Here is an 18,317-nt window from a genome sequence, read left to right as displayed (position 1 = left end):
TTTTAAAGAGCACCCCTAGGCAACGATATGAGAGTGCAATTATCTGGTTATAAGCAGAATATTGCCTCATACACATCACATTTTCTTGCCTTTTCCTCCATGCGCCATGATTAGAATCCCTGGCACGAATACGAGCTTCGCGGAATTCCAAAAACGGGCATTTTCGACTTCGCAAGATGATGAGGGCTTTGGATGTTTTCAACACAGTACATACACTATAATCCTGATCGTCTTCGAACATTCTGGTTGAAAACAACCTATTTCATATAGGCTTGGCGCTTATCAAACCGAACGGATTCTCTCCGTCTTAGATAGGAGATCATGTTGGACAAAGGAGCATGGTCAAGCTATCAGAAATGTGCCAGCGCAATAGGCGGCATTACCACCCCATTCAACACTGGTCAACAATCTGGAAGCTTGGGTGTCATCCCTCCTACTAAGGGATCCTTGTGGGAAAATACAAATGCCCTGAACCAATCAAGCGTGATCTCCATCAAGTTAAGGGCTTGCAATTTAGGTTCTGACCCTTCTGAGTCCACATGAGTATCTCAAAGGTATGAATTAAGATTCGTGAGCCATTGGAGCCGGTTCGAATCCGGGGAAATCGGGGGAACTCTGTATTTTTATTCTGAACAGCCTATACACCCTGATCTGGCAGGAAACAAAATTTAAAAACGATGCAGTTCTATACGCAGTACATTTATCTTTTGGATATGCTTGCTCCCTTCCTTGTACTCCTACATCCCACATGCTTTCAACCGCTGCAACAAAGCTGCAACCTTCCATCCGGGCTTGCCTCGTACCACCATCGTGTGTTTACTTTACTGCTGCATTATTATTGTAAGAATTCGTTCAACCCGAAGCTAGACAAGGGATCAGGCATGTTTCGATCAAGAAATGAGCTGAGTGGATGACACGAATTCATATCTCTGCGATATTAACAGAAAAAAAATTAAGATTTCAGAGCACTGCTTCCTTATCGTTCACGGGCTTCGATCAGGTCAACAATGGAAGTTTGCATCGTTGCTGTTGTGCAACACAGCTTTTGGACTCACCATCCTTCTTGAGGGATTTATAGCTGGTACGATAAATGTAATAATATGCCTTAGAATAGTAGTTACAAGTTTCTTAGATATACTTTAACGGATGCTGCCTAGCTGAAGCTAACATGAATCATGCGACGTGGATTCATTCTAACTATCTCAAGCAGAGTGCGTTGGCTAGAATCATATAACTCCGCCCTCTGCATCACCGCTAACTGTTTCTTCGTTTTATACTCTAAGCACCATAACCTATCCCTCCTCTCAAATTCCAATCCTTGCAGCTCGGGGGTGCATGTCGGCAACTACTTATCGGGGTGTCAGATAATATATCCCATATTGGCGGTAAAAATATCCGCATCGGCAACGTTAGTTCTCAGAAGCGTAACGAAGCCCGCCACTAATCAGAAATGGGGCATTAAAAAACAACTCTCCTGTGAACCGGGACTATGAGATGAATGCTAAACCCTCATTCCGGGATACTCGTTTAGAAACGTCGTACAATTCATACGCGACCCTGCATGCGGTCAGCAGGTCGTGCTTGGTTCCACTGCAAGAATCACTACAGCGCCTTGGAGGTTCAGTAGAGGTAAATAACAAGACGCTTCTTGATTGGATATAACGGATGGTGAAGGGCTGTTGACTCCCTGAGTTGGGTGGGAAGAAAGTATGTGCTGTAACTACATACAACCCAGAACCGCCAGTGATAATTTGCGGAAGCGAAGGATAATCGTGCCGCTGCTTACTCACTCACCTCTAGTGAGTGCGTGTCAGGAAAAAGAGGTCATACACTATGAACACCAACATCATATTACTACTACTATTTCTCTTATCATCAGCTTACTACAGAGCTCGTCTAATACTCGCTTATGCTAGCTCTCTTGGCTCGCACGTTTGTTTTTGTTGGGGGTCCCGCGGTTGATCGGCCCTTCTACCAGCAGTGCGCTGGTGGTGATCGAGCTCTTTTGCCCCAGTAGCCTACAGTTTTACTATAAATAGCTTACATGCGCATACTACGTATGAATTCATGCGGAAACATCAGATTCATCTGTGTGATAGTGGCATTAATTAAAAACACCACTGAAAAGGTCAGGTATCCTGCCACACACGCAGTCTATAGTGACTCTTGGAGGATAACGTTGTTGTATATGTGTACGCAATCTACACTAAATAGGTTGGGTGAGGCCAGTTGTCTGCTTGCACATCCGTCTCCAATATCTATCTCAAGCAACCAAGCCCCTCTGTGAACAGGCAGCAGGATGCACGAATTCCAGAACACATTGCCAGTATACATTTCTTGAAGCACCATCTACAGTATAAATATGTATAAATAAATAAATATATATATTACTATTCTCCCAGTTAATATTCTGGGTGAGCTCATTACTCTCTATACCAATAGCATCAAGCTGAACACAGAAGCAGAAAGCCTGGAAAAGGAGATGTAGAAAGGATGTCGGAAAAACCTACTCTGCAATTCCTACCCGGAGAAATACTGCAACTCATCCATTTCTTTCTCCCGCTAGGCTCCAAACTTGCCCTCTCCCTAACCTGCAAACGCTTCTACAACAGCTTCTTTGAAAACATCCCCCCATTCTACCTGAACGACCCCCTCAGGCGTCGGGAATTTGAAAAACTTGCCAGGAACCAGACCATAATCGATGAATTGAAAGTCTACGATTTTCTCCGCTCCCGCGAACTGTGTGGATTTAAATCGTCGGGCCGGAAACTCTTCTGCTGCGACCCCTGCCACACAAGACATCTCCCGCTCTTCTTCCACCCGGCAGACCTTGACGTACCCGTCAGCGAGCGCACATGCATCAAACACATCAGAGGCTTCTGGGTCGAGCCGGGCAAATGCTTCAGCTTTGCAGATCTAGACGGGCGACGGCTGGACAAGATGCGGACTCCCCGCTCCATCCCCCTGAGCGAGGATACCGCCAACGTTCGCAGATACACATTATGGACGCACTACGACATCCTCACACTGCCGATGCACCAGGTCGCATCGAAAGAGCAAATCGCCAAGATGCTAAACGGCTTTGACCTGCCCGCCTGCCCGCACATTCGCCTCAGCGACAGCGTGATCATGGACAATTGCGACATTCCGCGCAACACGGTCGCCGAGCCGCTGGCCCAGCGCTACCCGCCCTTCTTCGACCTGGTCGATCTCTATACAAAATGCACGTTCCCCTCCTGTCTTACCTCGTTCTGCTGGACGGAACATACCAGCACGGACAATCGAGGGTGGAAAACCGTCTACCTCCATATCCTCCGTAAAGTACGCTTCAATACGTCTATTGACCATGTTTGGATGGCGCAGCTGATCGTCCCCGACGAGACGCTGCTGGAACGCCATTGGGACGAGTGCTTCCGGTGGAAAACGGAGATGATGGCCATTGAGAAGGAGAGGTATGAGAATGAGGAGAGTGCCGGTAATGGTAACGGTAGCCATAGAGATTCCAACCATGAAACCTACCTTGCTCGGAATACCCAACTCTGCCGACTCGAGGAGATCGTCAACGCCCTCTTCCACCCCCGCCGTCTACATAACTACCCAGACATCGCACGTAGACTACAAACAGCGAGTGAAGGTGCATTCGCCACCAGTAATCCTAATTATGACCCAGACATGCCCATGCGCATGCCCTGTCTTCCCAATCGCCGCCTATGGACCCCCCCGGCCAAACCGATTGTTACGAGCGACAAGATGCTTGATATAGACCTGTCTAGAAAAGCCGTACCGAGAGAGCCTGGCCGCGCAGCGTTCAAACCGTTCATGACGGAGGAGGATTTTCAGCCGTATGGCAAACGGGTGGGCCCTATACCTATGCCGGCCCGTCGAGGAGAGCAGGACAAGCCAACTTCGTGGTTGGGAAGGTTGTTTAAACTGGCAGCCACATAACTACTTACTTAAATGGAGAGTACACCGTACAAAATCCAATATAACCACCACCTTTGACCTGCCTTAATCACATCCCTCAATAACTTGCAAAGATAAAAAATAAAAAACAAAATGTAACAGAATAAAGTTTAAAAAAAAAAAAAAAAAAAAAAAAAAAAAAAAACCAAGACGACGCGAGCAGGATTCGAACCTACGCCCCCGAAGGGAAGAGATTAGCCAGTTCTAGTCTCTCGCGTTAACCACTCCGCCATCGCGCCTTGTCATACCGAGGATGTATCGATATTTGCTATATGACTTATTACGGTGACCACCTGCCTACCAAGCTACTGGAAGAAAAGCGCGGATCTCCGAACATTCTATTTAAAATGCGGGGGGGGAGATATTGAACTGAACTACCTTCAAACCTACTAAAGATTTATTTGAATTCTTCGTTCCGCAAGCAAAAAAGGATATACAAGAGTAATGGCTATACGTAAGGTATATCACTCAGGGAAATTATCCCAGCTTCGCCCAAACACCCAAGGTAAAAAGCTCAACAAACCAACTGTACTAGAGAAATCAAATTACTCCCGCTCGCTGTCGCTTAACACCGAATTGCATCCAGCGTAGACAATTCTGAACAAAAATAGGGGAATGGCTATGAAGACACAGCTCCGAAGAAAGAAAATCACTCGTCTCCATGGAGCCAGAGCAATTGAATAATCTCTCTAGGTTAATTAACTAGTGTATACCATTTTGACTACGTACCCCATAAATATGCTCGCTTGACTGGCTGAGATGGCCCTCGCTCGTCTGTCCCACGTCCGACTTACACTTCTCACCAGTCCGGCCAATGTTGCGTGCTCGCCTGCTGGCTGCCAGGATTTTTGCAAATTTGGATTTTTCTCTAATGATGGCTCCTTTCCAATAGAATATGTAAATGGGGATGGTAACCACGAGTGAGATAATCGCCAGAATGGTCGAGGGCCATTCAAGTTGATATTTGTTGCCGATGTTTTCGTACACTATATTATATCAATCAGCAAAGGATAGCCAAGGTTCACGCATCTGGGGTTACTAAAACTCACATGGTGTTGAGTACATCGCTGCAATGCCAGCAAGGAAATCCCTTGCGAGTGCATTACCACCCGTCGCAGATGCGGAATACGGCCCATAACTTGCGACCATGTAGTCAATCGTCGCCATGTATATGCAGTACTATTATATGAGCTCGTTAACTTGCAATACACGGAGAATGCGAATATTATGGATGGGAGTCTCCATTTACATTTGCAACGGCAATCAACAGAGAAAATATCATTGGGGCAATCCAATGTACTTGGGGTGGGCCTAAACTGGTCCAGGCAAATCCGAATAAACCGATGGTTTCAAGAGGGGCAGCTACGTAAAACATCCATGTCAGCTTAATGGATCGCATAAGGCATAGGCAGATATGCAGGATTAGCCCTACTAAATAAGAGCCACCATAACCTTGATTCTGGCTCAAGAACATTTGAATTTTTCCTGTGAATCTTTCGGTGCTTTGTCATGATGGGGAGAAAGGAGATGTAGCCGATGAAGTATCCGATGAGGATGCTATGGTGCAAGATTAGCAACACATTCAAACTTGTAAACACCCTTTGCCTACGAATCATATACACTTACGGTATAAAAGCCAGCCCAACGTGGATGGTGCCAAATCCCCATTGGGCATACACAGGCTGGTACGACTCGAGGAAAGTGAAGATCAAGGCATCGCTAAAGCCACTGAGAAGTGACAGACAAAACACGATGGGCTCGCGGACAAACATACTAAACGGTCGAAGCCAGATTATCGCAACAGCTTTCACCGAAATTCCCTGTCCGTGGATCTCACTGGGGCCGTAAATACCTGGCTGCCCTGCCTTGCGTCGCCGTTTAGCCTCTCTGTCTAGCAATATAGTAGTTCTTGTTTCTGGGACAAGTAACAGGTGAGCGAGTTGAGCAGCCGCTCCAAAAATTAGCTGAACCCAAAAGTTCCATCTCCAGTCGAGATAAACCTCCATGAAGCCGCCGACGATGGGTGCTATGACAGAACCCGCAACAGAAGAAAGTACAATGAAAGCGACAGCAAATTGTTGGTCGTCTGGTTCCCACATATCTGCAATCATGCCCAGTGTAACAGAACCACCAGCGGAGGATAAACCACCGAAAAAGCGCCCGACCACAATGGTGTGGTAATTTCGAGCCAGCGCGCAAGGGATTTGCCATATGTTTACCAGGGATAAACTTAGCTGCATGATAGGATACCGGCCAAGCTCTTCGCTCCAAGGGGCCCATAGCTCACTGCCAAACGCGTAGGCGACGAGGAAAATCATCTGGCCCACCCTAGCAGCTTGCTCGGAAATAGAAAAATGTTGAGCTAGCGGGGTGATGGCATTGGCGTAGATACTTGTATTAAAGTTCATTGATAATTGCACGAAAAAGACGACGCTTAGAATTGTCCACTTTTTCCATCGCGGGAAGCTGAATCCCAGTATCCCATAGCACTCGCTTTCAAGAAGCAGTGTCTTTGTGGTCTCATCTTTTTGTGCGGACCCTATCGGTGATATGGGTGCAATTGGCAGTAATTCACGCTGACCATTACGTAAGGGATAGTGGTCTTCTCCGCTCGTAGGATGAGATGTGAAAGAAGACAACCGTAGGGCATCACTCTCAGCAGAAGACGGCAGCTTATCCCGTAGGCTCGCTTGAAATTTTGGGACGAATCTGGGGTAGGTTTTATGGCGCGAATGAGAGCGTTTATGTTCTTCTTGCGCCGAAATCTGAGCAACAGGGTCCGAGGCGGTCATTGTATAAGAATGGGATTATCAACAAATAGTATTCCACAGGATAAGGCTGTGGAAGAGCTAGACACATTGGAAAAGGATATAGAATAAAAGAAGAGCCAGTAGAATGCAATGAGCAGGAAAGTAAAGAGAAGAACCGATGAGAAAACAACAATAAGGCCATGGCAAGCAGCAAGCAGCAAGCACACTCCCGCGCCGAGGGAGGAAGAACCGTCACAACCATATTGGTTCGCTGCTGCTGTGATTATCATTATTCCTGCTGTTATAGTTGCCGTATCAAGCACAAGGAGAAGTAAGTAAACAACATCTTTGTATACACGGACAAGCCAGATGTGCCCCCATGTATGTACTACTAGTACATTGTAGTATTAGGGAGCTGTCTGGGAGGTTTCAGAAATAGTAAGCATATCATGAGCATCCATGGTTATATTTCAGGTGATGTTGAATTGCCAGATGTCCAAACAGCGTTGCTGTCTTCGGATAGCGTCGAGTAGATAAGTTGTAAATACTTAGTTAGTTGTATGTTATAACTATAGGTTGAGCTGAGCTGAACGGCGACCTGTCACCAACCCACCCCCCCTGGCTGACTAAAGACATAAGTTAGTTAACCTCTAGTTATTCCAGGAGCCGCGTCCTGCTCCACTCTGAACAACATCACTCCTCAACCCAATTATTTAGTATATGTTTGTGAGCAGCAACGTTGCTTCAGTCACCTCACCGGTTACATAACTATATAGTTGCCGACTTTGCATGCCGAACCCGGCTATCAACCCAACCTTCCAAGCCTTCGATCGTAATCGGAGCAATGGAGAACTGGAAATTTTTCATTGGAGCTGAAGCGATTGGGTTGAATTCGATATCCATGGATTGGCATCAAAAGCCTCTTTCGGGAAAATGACGTTGTCCAAGAGAGTAAGGTTTCGAGTTACAGCACCCGTCATCCTCCATGAAATCACTGAAATCATGCGCTGAATACACTCCCAGCACTGGCAGTCGTTGCTAGTGGTTGCCGTTGTTTACGCGGCATTACTTTTGCTTTCTTTTCTTTTCTTTTTCCTTTTTCCTTTTTCTTTTTTTTGGGATTATTCGATGCAAGCCAAAGGAATATAAAAGAGGAGCGGAAAAATGCTGAAGGCGGCTTGCGGCTTGGAAATGGACGCTGAACTGGGATGGGAGCCTCTTCCTTGACTTGCCTGCTGAATCAATACTCGCAGATGGATTGCGGGAATGTTTTAGACCCGATTAGAAGCTTGCCAGTTGCTCAACTAGGAGGATGCAATAACCTGAGCTGCACGAGCGTGCCAAACGATATCCCGAACTTCTCTAGACACTCTGCACCCCCAGACTAATCCATCCCGGGTCTGAAACCAATCGTGAAATGAAACTACTCTCATGGAAGGTGTTTTGTTCTGCGCATCGATGCAATCTGAAATCGTAATGCCGGCAAGGAAAGAATCCCATCATGCTGCTGTGATAAGCACCCGGAACCATATTTAGAAAAAGTCAATTCTGAATACCTGCAACTCAAACAAGCTAGCGGAAAGATTCTCTTTCCCGAGTTATCCATAAGCTTAAATTGGCTTCCGCTCCACGCCGTTCCACATCTACTGTCTTTACGAAATGGAAAGAGGGCAGCTCTATGGGTTGGATATAGCGGCCAGAGTTACATAACTTGGCGAGTTCTGCCACCTGGCAAACTACCTCGTTTCATTCTAAATCCTGAATCTGGATCTGTTGATTGCATAGCTCAGATTCTGGAAAATCTAGTGTTTGCATATCGTCTGGTATCGGATTCTGTCCAAAATGGAGATGAACAGTGATGAAAAGGTAAGTCGAGATCTTCACCTGCATATTTGGTCCAGTACTTTAATATCACATACATTGGTTTTGAGTATCAAGTTTCTTAATTGATATCATCTAAACCAGTTCAAACAAACAAACAGTGTACTAATATCATTTCTCATTTACTAGACCCTCAGACAGTCAGTTTGACACATTAGGGATTCGATTTGCCATCTATCACTAACCTTAAAATTGTTCAGGATTGAGAGGGAGTTGGACACTAAGATCTACCCTGGCACGGAGATTATGACAGATGTTGGTTCTCATCAATTTGTCAAGTGTTCAGATCGTGTCTTGGTCCCACAGCCATCTCAAGAGCCTAGTGATCCTTTGGTGAGTGAGCCCCCTGAGTATCTCACTGGACGGTAGAAGGATGACCATTTATTTACAAAATAGAACTGGAGCCCTTTCTGGAAAGCATGCGCGATGTTTCTTTCAACCGCGGTGACATTTACGCAAGCATTTGGTCCCATGGCTTTAGCGCCTATGTTCCCCCAATTAATACAGGAGTTCGATACCGACCTAGCTGGGGTAGTTAAATTCACTGGTGTTTGCATCCTGTTCCTTGGGTTTAGTAATTTTTTCTGGTGAGTTGAATGAATTGGGTGAAACCAACTTTCACGTATATTTTCTGGCTCTTTTGTTGACGAAGTACTTACGTATAGGGTCCCACTGCAAACATGCTTTGGAAGAAGGCCAGTGCTGATTTTGTCCACCTTGGTGTGTTTAATCGCCTCAATGTGGAGAGGCCTTGCCACGTCCTATGGGAGTTTCATGGGCGCCTCCATTTTGAATGGCTTTGGGGCTGGTCCAGCAGAGGTTAGAATCTTCTGGGTGTATTTATCAATGGCGAAAGATTGTCTCCCGTCTGACACACCGTATAGACCGCACAGCCACAAATAATCGCAGATATTATGTTTCTCCACGAGCGGGGCGCATACAATACGCTCTATTTCACCTTTTATTTTGGCGCATTGGTGGTACGTGTTATCTTTAGCCCGAGCTTCGTGGCGTGGTCGATACTAACTATTGCTAGGTGTCTCCCGTCATTGGTGGATCGATGGCACATAATTTGAACTGGTGCGACTTCTGGTGGCTCAATGTCGGCTTGCTAGGCTTTGTTCTAGTATTATTGGTGTTTCTTTTCCCTGAAACGAGATGGCCCCGAAGCCATCCCGTGGATCCGGTTGAAGGAAATAGGGTAGCTGACGAGACCACTGCCGCCAAAGCTGATTCAACTGCTACCTCATCGGCAAAGCCATCTACGGAGCCTGACATCGAAAATGAACATGCGAATAGGGACCCGTACCTCCGCAAGGGAAGACCCTCATTACGCCAGTTTAGGCTTTTCTCCATGGTTGAAAATCCCGTTAAAAGCCTGCTGCTTGACTTCTGGATCCCATGGAAGCTTCACCTCTTCCCCATTGTCCATTTAGCGGCTTTCATTGTATCCTGGTCGGCCAGCGTCTTTCTTGTGGTCAATGTAACCCAGAGCCAGCTTTTCGCGGCCCCGCCATATAATTTCAACAGTCAGACAGTTGGCTTTTTTAACTTTGCCGTCATAGTTGGCAATGGTATTGGCCTGGCTACAAATGGGTACCTCTCCGATTGGATTTCGATGCGTGCCACGAAGAAAAACAGGGGTATTCGAGAGCCTGAGATGAGACTTCCAGCGATGATACCCTATGTCATTATTATGATCATTGGCAATTTCGTCGTGGCATTTGGTTATGAGTATAAATGGGATTGGAAGGTATGAAGCCCATCCACTTTTCTAACCCCCAACACACAGTGGCCAAAGCGTGGTCTTTTATTTCCCCTTTTCTCTGGGTTTCATGGTCTGCGCATATGAATAAAATCAAAAACTTCTAGATAATCGTGATAATCGGCTATACCGCCGTTGGAATACAGGTAGCTGCCCTTCCAGCTATAGCCAGTACGTACGCAGTCGACAGCTACAAACCCATCGCTGGCAGTATTTTCGTCACCATAACCGTGAACAAAAATCTCTGGGGCTACGGTTTGAGTGAAATCATTACGCCGTGGACACAGCGCAGCGGCTTCATCCCAGCAATCATGCTGAATATGGGTCTGACGACTTTCTTCTGCGCTTGGGGGATCGTGTTTTATTACTATGGGAAGCGGCTAAGGAAGATCACAGCTAATTCGAAGGTGCATCAGATGTGATTTTACTTCGTAATTGCGCGCTGCTATTTTCCCTTGCCTGGTTTTGTGATTTCCTTTTCTAATGTCTAATGACGTGAGTTGTGACATGTGGCGTGGCCGAGGGGCAGGTTCTATTGGGCAGCCAATACTTATGAAGTTCTTCTTTTTTTTTAATAGCCTGTAGGGGCAAGGATTTTATCATGACCATATAATGACTTGTATATGAGGATAGTGATCACGCATGTGAGTTTTAATTAGTCGTTCTAGCAATGAAGGCATCTGTATGAAATGCTGAATCTTGGGTTTGAAGAGAAACAAATCGAAAAAGGCACAATGTACGGAGTACAAGCAAGTGTGTTAGTTCGAATTATACGATTCACCATATAGGTTGCAAACGAATATCATTGACTTTAACCCAGTTCCAAAGATCGCTGAAACTTGTGCACGCGATGCAACTTCAGTTCAGGTGAGCTGCCCTTAATCGTCCTCATCGGGGTCATATAAATCCAAATCCAATACAGCCTTCGGTTTCGGCCTGGGTGCTGGTACTCCTCCCACAGCAGTATCCGCCCGGCTAATGCCACCGCTTGCCCGGCCATGTCCAATCTGTTCCCCTTCAATCCCAACCACCTCATCCATCAATGTCCCCTGGCCGCCAGCCGCAGCGCTGGCTTCACCACCACCATCGACACCTACGCCCTCTGAGGTACGAATTAAGAGCTCAATTTCCTTCTCCACATCTACCCCTTCGTTCGCCTTTGCCTGTAACTGGCCCATCAACCCCATTCGTATCCGCTCTTCACTTGGGAATGCCATCCGTGACAAGTCGCGTGACCAGTTCGCCGTTTCGTCAAGCCAGGACACTGTCTCCTGTGACAGCGCTGCAACTCCAAAGCCCTTTCCCCCCTGCTGTCCTCCCGCACCCACTCGCTCTGCGTCTCCCCCGTTCTCTTCAATGACATTTGTTTGCTGCCCTTGACCGTCCGTGTCCCCCAGTGGCGGTGTCGCTTTGATGGGACTGCTAGCGCTAACATCTGCGGCCGCATCACTGTTATAACGACTAATTCTGCGGGCAAAATTAACAAGTAATTTGTAGTCAATCTCCTTTGTCTCCTTCCCTCTCCTATTCCCTGCCCGCTTCAACCCAACAGGAGACCCGGCCGATACGCCCCCCATTTGCGTATCTACATCTTCCCCTTCCTTCTCCTTTTCCCCGTCCGCCTCGATCTTGACGTCCGAGACACTACTATCATCATCACTTGCACCAACCCCCTCCTGGCACGCAGTGGATATTTCATTCCCCACGTTCTCGACTTCACGGACGATGTCGCGCACGCGCTCCTCCAGCGTGAGTGCTTCCGCACGCAAACGTAGGATTTTAGCGTAATTCAATTGGTGCGTGTGTAGCGTTTTAAGGGCGCATGAGAGCGCGTCGTCTGCCTCTAGGAGTGAAAGGGCTGCTGCCGGCGCTCCCGCAGCGGTTGGAGAAGAGACTATGGACATCAGCAGATTGTTTAGCCTTGTTTCTAGGGTGCTGAGCGGCGTGAGGAGTTGGGACTCCATCGCGAATGGCTTATGAATGTATTGCACTGCTACTTCTAGCAGGTCCAAAGAGTGTTATGTGATAATCGGTTCAGTTGCAGGAGATTGAGCGGACATGTACTCACGTGATCACATGCCGCGATCTTACCAAGATCGTTTGGAGTGGTTGAGCGAGCCTATAGTTTTATGACAATGAGGAGCTTAAACAGCTGAGTCACTTTATATAAGTGAGGTGCCAGAAAAACCATACCTCCACATACGCAATGATGAAAGAGTCACTAAGTTTTACACCTAGCTTGAACAGCAGGGCATTCAAAACTACTCCCTGGTCGGGACATCAGCGTTGATTTACTACAGTGCAATGAGATCTAGAGGGGTAAGTGATCTTATCTAGGCTCATATTTAGGAAATGAAAAGCTGTGTCTCCAAGCACCCTGCCCAGCAGGACTGGTTTATTTTTCCCTAGCAAAAACTACCCCCTTACGGTAGCTTGTCTGGATGCAGATAGGGAGACATTTTCCCGCAGCCATTTACCAAACCACAAGTGGCTTTTCTCGCCCACAGATATGCCAGGTATAGATTTGTGATCTCCTGCGCTTTCTTCGCCCTAGCCCCATCGTCTGATTGTCACATCTGATTGACATCATCTGTGCCCCTGAAAATCTTGAGCGGAGCAAAAATAATCCGCCCTACCCCAAAGTGCCTGTATTTGTACAGAGTTTTATTGAAATGCGATCTTATAGACAGTATTTGGATGTATGTACAGCGAGGTAGGGGCCACCGTGATCTCAGTGGCACAAATGATCTGGCTTGGGCTGAGAGTAGTAATAAATTAATACATGAATAGCTACTCCCTAGCGAGATGGCTCCTAGCGAGATGGATTTTCTGGTATGAATTTAGCCCAGTTGCGGAGAGTCGGGCAAAATCCAGGAGCAGGATGTTGACGGGAAGGAGGAGAGGATGCGAGGGAAGTATCAGACAGAATTCTAGAAAACTCGGTGCCAGTGCCAGGGCCTTCCTAGCCAACTATCCTCACTGTTCACCCTCGCTCCGCAATGCGACAGGTTCGGCTGACATTATCTGAGCAAATATTTTTAGCAAACATGACGTAGCAGAGATAGGAACTAGTTTCCAGATCCCAGCATCAGCATCATTCTTGTTTTCGCTGATCTCAGTAGGTGTGGGGATTTACCTTGCTCTCACACGGGGGGAGGCTAGTCGGCTCCGAATAGAGAGTTAGGATTCGCAGGCTTGGTCGCGGAAAGAGTTGGAGATACTGGTCCCTGGAAATACACTGGAAAAGAAGTAATGGTTGAAACTGTGTTGAACAATGGTAATCGTCGCTCATGTGACGGGGAGAGCGTCAAATGCTCTTCTAACAGTCAATGATTTGCTGTTGTCTAGTCCTTAATCTGTGAGACTTGTTGAATTGAAATCCATTTCTTCAGACGGAGACGCTGTCCGTTTAGGCTGACTTGAACTAAAACTTAATTTCCTCTCATAGATCAAATAACAGAATTATAGTCTTCTCGAGGGCAATGGTGGCGCGGAATTGCAGAACATGGGCTGGGTAAATCTCCTTTATTTCCTCAAAGCATAGAGGTCGGAAGTAGGGAGTAGAATGGGGGATTCAAGCATATGTTGAAACCCTAACAAGTACTGTATGTAATGTACATGTACATATATAGTTCTCTCCATTATTGTTTGATCTTTAAAATGGGATTAGTCCAACAAAAGCCTCATTAACTTGGGCATTACCATGGATCTGGTCGGCTTGGAACAGACATGAGACTGAAGAGACTGGCAGGGTCAAACACTATTGCTTCCTTTCATCAAACCCGTACAAAGATAGCTCAGTCGGTTGGTTGCAGCCTTGCACGCCCCACCTGACGGGGCAGCCCCATTGATGCCATTCTATGCATCCGCCGAGGGATCACGAGAAGAAATTTTGTTTTAGCCTGAGACTCATACATTGTGACTTGCATGTGCATCATGTACAGTGTACAACCTATTAGACAGTCTGTCAAGTGAGGTGGGATGAAGCAGATCTGGTTATAATAATTAGGGCAAGCGACCCAAAGTTGGCATAGTCCTTTGAACTTTTCCGAATCGGGACTCACGTCAGATTGAGCCGCAAAGTTTGTCAGCATTGAACCCGAGACTAACCCGCTTTGGGCAATGTTCCCCATCTAGACCATTTTCAGCCTTTCCAACCCAGGCCAACGTCGCCTCGATGCCATCCAACCAACAACTTATCTTCAGCATCCGTTCCCCCTCCCCTGGTTCCCTATTCCCTATTCCTCCTCTCCCGCCTCCTCGTTCGCCGTCCACATCAGTCCAACCATCCCGTATAACACCTAACTTCGCTAAATACAACGATTTCTCTATTATACGGCGCATTTTCCCCCGTACGTTCCCCGCTATCTATCCCGCTTGCGAACCGTCAGCTCAAACATCTACCCCGCCCAAGGTCTTTCAAATATCGCAATATACACTTCCTTCCTAAGACGCCTGTTTCCATGCAAAGATTCTAAGATTGAGGACGAGAAACTGCTTTTCAGTCGCTGTTTATTCCGCCATTCGCAGCCATGGGGAAATCGTGAGCACCCAGTTCTCCCAGAATGTTTCACAGCGCTTTCCCGCGTCAATTCCTCTTTCCCCCCCCCCCCCCCCACCCAAGACTCCTACCCCCGTTATCTTCATAGGCTGGTTTACGCCATTTACCGGGGGCTTGCTCCTAGTCGGTTCATTCTGAAATCCCTACATGCACGCAATATGTTTGTCTACGGAGCGGTGCTGGAGCTCACCCCACCACAAATGATAGGTCTAATATTCAAGATACAAGTGCTAACTATTCGATGTTTTGCCATGAAGACAGTCAAAACTCTCCCCTTCACAACTGGACGAACTGCAGAAAGCAACCCACTTTGATAGAAAGGAATTACAGCAGTGGTACAAAGGTATTCATTCTTGTTCCACAATTAAGCCGCGAGGACATGGGATGGTTGATATGAAAGGTTCTGTTCGCCTTTCTGCTGACACGTGTAATCATGGTCACTTAGGTTTTCTAAAGGACTGCCCCTCTGGCACCTTGACGAAGGAAGAATTCCAAAAGATCTATCGGCAATTCTTCCCTTTTGGAGACCCGTCCTCGTTCGCGAATTACGTTTTTAGAGTCTTCGATTCCGATGAGAGCGGCATGATTGATTTCAAAGAGTTCATTTGCGCGTTGTCCATCACCTCTAGAGGAAGAATGGAAGATAAATTGGACTGGGCTTTCCAGTTATATGATATAGATGGTGATGGGAAAATAACCTACGAAGAAATGCTGGCTATCGTTGAGGCTATATATAAAATGGTATATGGTTCTTCTTTTGCGTAATACACTCTTATATGTGTTTATAGCTTTTGAAAATCTAACGGTGCCGGATTGCGTGTTCTAGGTTGGGTCGATGGTTAAACTACCCGAAGACGAAGATACGCCCGAGAAGCGGGTGAGAAAGATCTTTCGCATGATGGATAAAGATGAGAATGGAAGCTTAGACCTCGCGGAATTCAAAGAGGGAAGCAAGAGAGATGAAACCATCGTCAGCGCCTTGTCTTTGTATGATGGGCTAGTGTGATTGAGGGGCGACTTCTGCAAGGGGATTCAGTCACCTTGCAATCTGCAATCTGCACACGCATAGACATGCCACCATTTAATGCCCAGTCACGGCCAAATGTTGGGTCTATTTTTTTGACTGACTCTCTCCTCTCTCACTTTCAAGGGGCGTGTGAGGGTTTTTTTAAAGGGTGCTTTTTGGCTAGTTTGTCTGTCTCACGCATGCAGTACGATGCCGTCCAAAGCACCCTTTCATCATCGTATATCCCCGATGCTTACATCTTCAGCCCCCTGCCGGCTCTACTGCCATTTACTCTTACCCTCCCTACCTCCACACGCTCTCATAGCCGCCCTTTTCTTGATTAACTACCTGATGGATTGCGGTTTCCTTACTCCATTCCTAGTGGGAAATGTGCCACCTGATTCCAATGCTTTTTAATAATGATATAAAGAAAAAGAGAGATACGAAATTCCTTTTTTTCTTTTGTAACTCTTTTGTAACACTTTTTTCGGTTTTTTTTTTTTTTTTTTTTTCTCCACCACAAACTACAGCATGATAAAAAATTAAGCCCAATCACTCTGCCACATGTGGAATCTATGCGCTTCCTATCTTGTTTATTCTATGCTCTATATGTTTTACACGTCTTGTCTACCTCAGTGAGCCGTAGTTTCATCAGGGAAATGATTTTCTTTGCTGTATGTTTCCCTGTGCTTTTCTATCAGTTGCCTTATACTATTTCATTTTCATTCCGTCGATTCCCCCGCACAACTCTGTAATCCTGGTGGTCTTCATTTTGAGGTGAGATATGATCAGAAGAATTACTGATGTATTTTACTTCTTTCCGCCGCCGCTTCTTGTATTTTTCAAAAATGGCTAATTCATTGGCTTCACAAACATGCTTTGTTCCATCCTTGCAGTGAGTCTGGTCTATATTCTCAATATATCTTAAGAGTTTCTATTTTGATTCATTTCTGTTTCCAGTACTTTTATAACCGTGCATATTCAGTGATGAGGTTTTTGAAAACTATTACACACTTCATTGTAGTGGCAATCGCTCCACCAGCATGTGATCTCCTATAGAGTCTCTGCACTTCTACAAATCGTTGTATTATGTATGCAAATAATCTCTTCAATAAGCTCTTCAAGTAGAGAACATTGAATTGATAGATAAAAGCAGCATAGTTGAGATCAGAGAATTTTTCATTGAATTCTATGACAGCTTCTATGTATTTTTCAGTCTCTTGAGGTCTTTCAATCGTGTTGAGATAGATGATAAATGTGGGAATGATGATGAAAAATTCAGCAGTGTGATTTTATGTAACGCTTACCACTCACTATATAGTGAGTGGGGTCATATCTCTCTATATATCTCTCTATATATCTCTTCTCTCTATATATTATAGAAAAACCAACTTTTCTGAGTAAAATGCCCTGTAATGTGACCTCACATGATATCATGTGCACTTCATCAAATCCATGAACAGCTGGCTCTGCGGCCTGTATAACTCTGATATTAATATTCATTCTTTCCTTTACAGATGTTCTCTACTATATTTACATTCTTTATACTCTTCTCTACATTCATTACAACCTATACATTCATTAATATACTCTATTTATTATAGAAAAACCAACTTTTCCATGCAAAAAACACTGTAATGTGATATTATGTTCATTCTATCAAAAATATTTGAATGCCCTGACTCATACAGCTCAGATCAATCTTCAAATTTTCATTCTTTTTTTCATTCTGCTTCTTTCATACATTCTCTACAGTATTTACATTCTTTATACTCTTCTCTATGTTCATTTTGCCAAATGCTCTGTAACATGATCTCATGTGATGTCATGTGCACTTCTTTGAATTCAGATGGGATTGAACAGCTGACTCTGCAGCCTGTACAGCTCTGATTAATCTGATAATGATGATGAAGGTGATACAGAGTGAAAGAGAGTGGTAAGAGTGATAGAGATGATCGGGGTGATAAGAGGGGGGTAGAGAGGTAGAGATAGAGAGTGAAAGTGATAGAGGGGGCTGCGGGGCGGTAGAGGTGATGATGATGGTAAAGGGAGTAGAGGGTGGAAGAGGTGGTAGAGAGGAGTAGAGAGGACTGCGAGGCGGTAGAGATGATGATGATGGTAGAGAGGTAGAGGTGAAGAGGGTGAAAGAGAGGGGTAGAGATAGAGAGTGAAAGTGATAGAGAGGGCTGCGCAAGCAGCAAAGCGAGCGTAAGCGAGCGTTTGATGCTTGTGTAGAAATAATTATAATTATTAACAAATCATACAAAGCAGAAAGAACATTTTGTAGAATAGTTGAAGGTTGTATTGATAGATCTATCTACAGGAACATAATATAGTGGTGGGTCATGTGATCTAGTGAGATCACTAACCGCAACAGCCGTAAGAGCCAAC

General features: G+C 45.7%; 5 protein-coding genes and 1 non-coding gene across 9 annotated transcripts; 3 read left to right on the top strand and 3 right to left on the bottom strand.

The window, feature by feature from the left end:
* The first annotated feature begins 1,745 nt into the window (after positions 1-1,745).
* On the top strand, positions 1,746-4,071 carry BDCG_02445 (uncharacterized protein). The gene has a single exon (XM_045417988.1). It carries the CDS (start codon positions 2,494-2,496, stop codon positions 3,943-3,945), a length of 1,452 nt encoding a protein of 483 aa, XP_045274664.1. The 5' UTR covers positions 1,746-2,493; the 3' UTR covers positions 3,946-4,071.
* Positions 4,072-4,114: 43 nt separating this feature from the next.
* On the bottom strand, positions 4,115-4,202 carry BDCG_16587. Its single transcript has one exon. It is a non-coding gene; the product is annotated as a tRNA-Ser (tRNA).
* A 76-nt stretch (positions 4,203-4,278) lies between these two features.
* BDCG_02444 lies at positions 4,279-8,187 on the bottom strand. Of its 2 annotated transcripts, XM_045417986.1 has the most exons (5): positions 5,590-8,187; positions 5,396-5,520; positions 5,213-5,325; positions 5,013-5,142; positions 4,279-4,949 (listed from the first exon to the last, which is right to left on the bottom strand). In XM_045417986.1, exons 1-5 carry the CDS (start codon positions 6,753-6,755, stop codon positions 4,666-4,668), a joined length of 1,818 nt encoding a protein of 605 aa, XP_045280059.1. In that variant the 5' UTR covers positions 6,756-8,187; the 3' UTR covers positions 4,279-4,665. The 2 variants fall into 2 exon arrangements, with proteins under 2 accessions (XP_045280059.1, XP_045280060.1); XM_045417987.1 differs by having other exon boundaries at positions 5,013-5,325.
* On the top strand, positions 7,420-11,183 carry BDCG_02443. 2 transcript variants are annotated; one of them, XM_045417984.1, is made up of 8 exons: positions 7,420-8,579; positions 8,724-8,734; positions 8,795-8,927; positions 8,991-9,181; positions 9,260-9,413; positions 9,479-9,574; positions 9,631-10,347; positions 10,467-11,183. In XM_045417984.1, the coding sequence occupies exons 1-8, from the start codon at positions 8,556-8,558 to the stop codon at positions 10,779-10,781; spliced, it is 1,641 nt and encodes a 546-aa protein (XP_045280057.1). In that variant the 5' UTR covers positions 7,420-8,555; the 3' UTR covers positions 10,782-11,183. The 2 variants fall into 2 exon arrangements, with proteins under 2 accessions (XP_045280057.1, XP_045280058.1); XM_045417985.1 differs by having other exon boundaries at positions 8,724-8,927; positions 10,467-11,179.
* Positions 10,690-12,545, bottom strand: BDCG_02442 (uncharacterized protein). The gene has a single exon (XM_045417983.1). The coding sequence runs from the start codon at positions 12,321-12,323 to the stop codon at positions 11,238-11,240; it is 1,086 nt and encodes a 361-aa protein (XP_045274663.1). The 5' UTR covers positions 12,324-12,545; the 3' UTR covers positions 10,690-11,237.
* A 1,779-nt stretch (positions 12,546-14,324) lies between these two features.
* BDCG_02441 lies at positions 14,325-17,324 on the top strand. Of its 2 annotated transcripts, XM_045417981.1 has the most exons (5): positions 14,325-14,369; positions 14,497-14,902; positions 15,178-15,263; positions 15,366-15,661; positions 15,747-17,324. In XM_045417981.1, the coding sequence occupies exons 2-5, from the start codon at positions 14,892-14,894 to the stop codon at positions 15,924-15,926; spliced, it is 573 nt and encodes a 190-aa protein (XP_045274662.1). In that variant the 5' UTR covers positions 14,325-14,369; positions 14,497-14,891; the 3' UTR covers positions 15,927-17,324. The 2 variants fall into 2 exon arrangements, with proteins under 2 accessions (XP_045274662.1, XP_045280056.1); XM_045417982.1 differs by lacking the exon at positions 14,325-14,369 and having other exon boundaries at positions 14,459-14,902; positions 15,747-17,292.
* Positions 17,325-18,317: the final 993 nt, after the last annotated feature.

Source organism: Blastomyces dermatitidis (assembly GCF_000003525.1).
Source record: "Blastomyces dermatitidis ER-3 genomic scaffold supercont1.3, whole genome shotgun sequence".
Classification (NCBI taxonomy): domain Eukaryota; kingdom Fungi; phylum Ascomycota; class Eurotiomycetes; order Onygenales; family Ajellomycetaceae; genus Blastomyces; species Blastomyces dermatitidis.
Note: the sequence above shows the minus strand (reverse complement) of the source record. Positions and strands in the feature narration are given on the sequence as shown.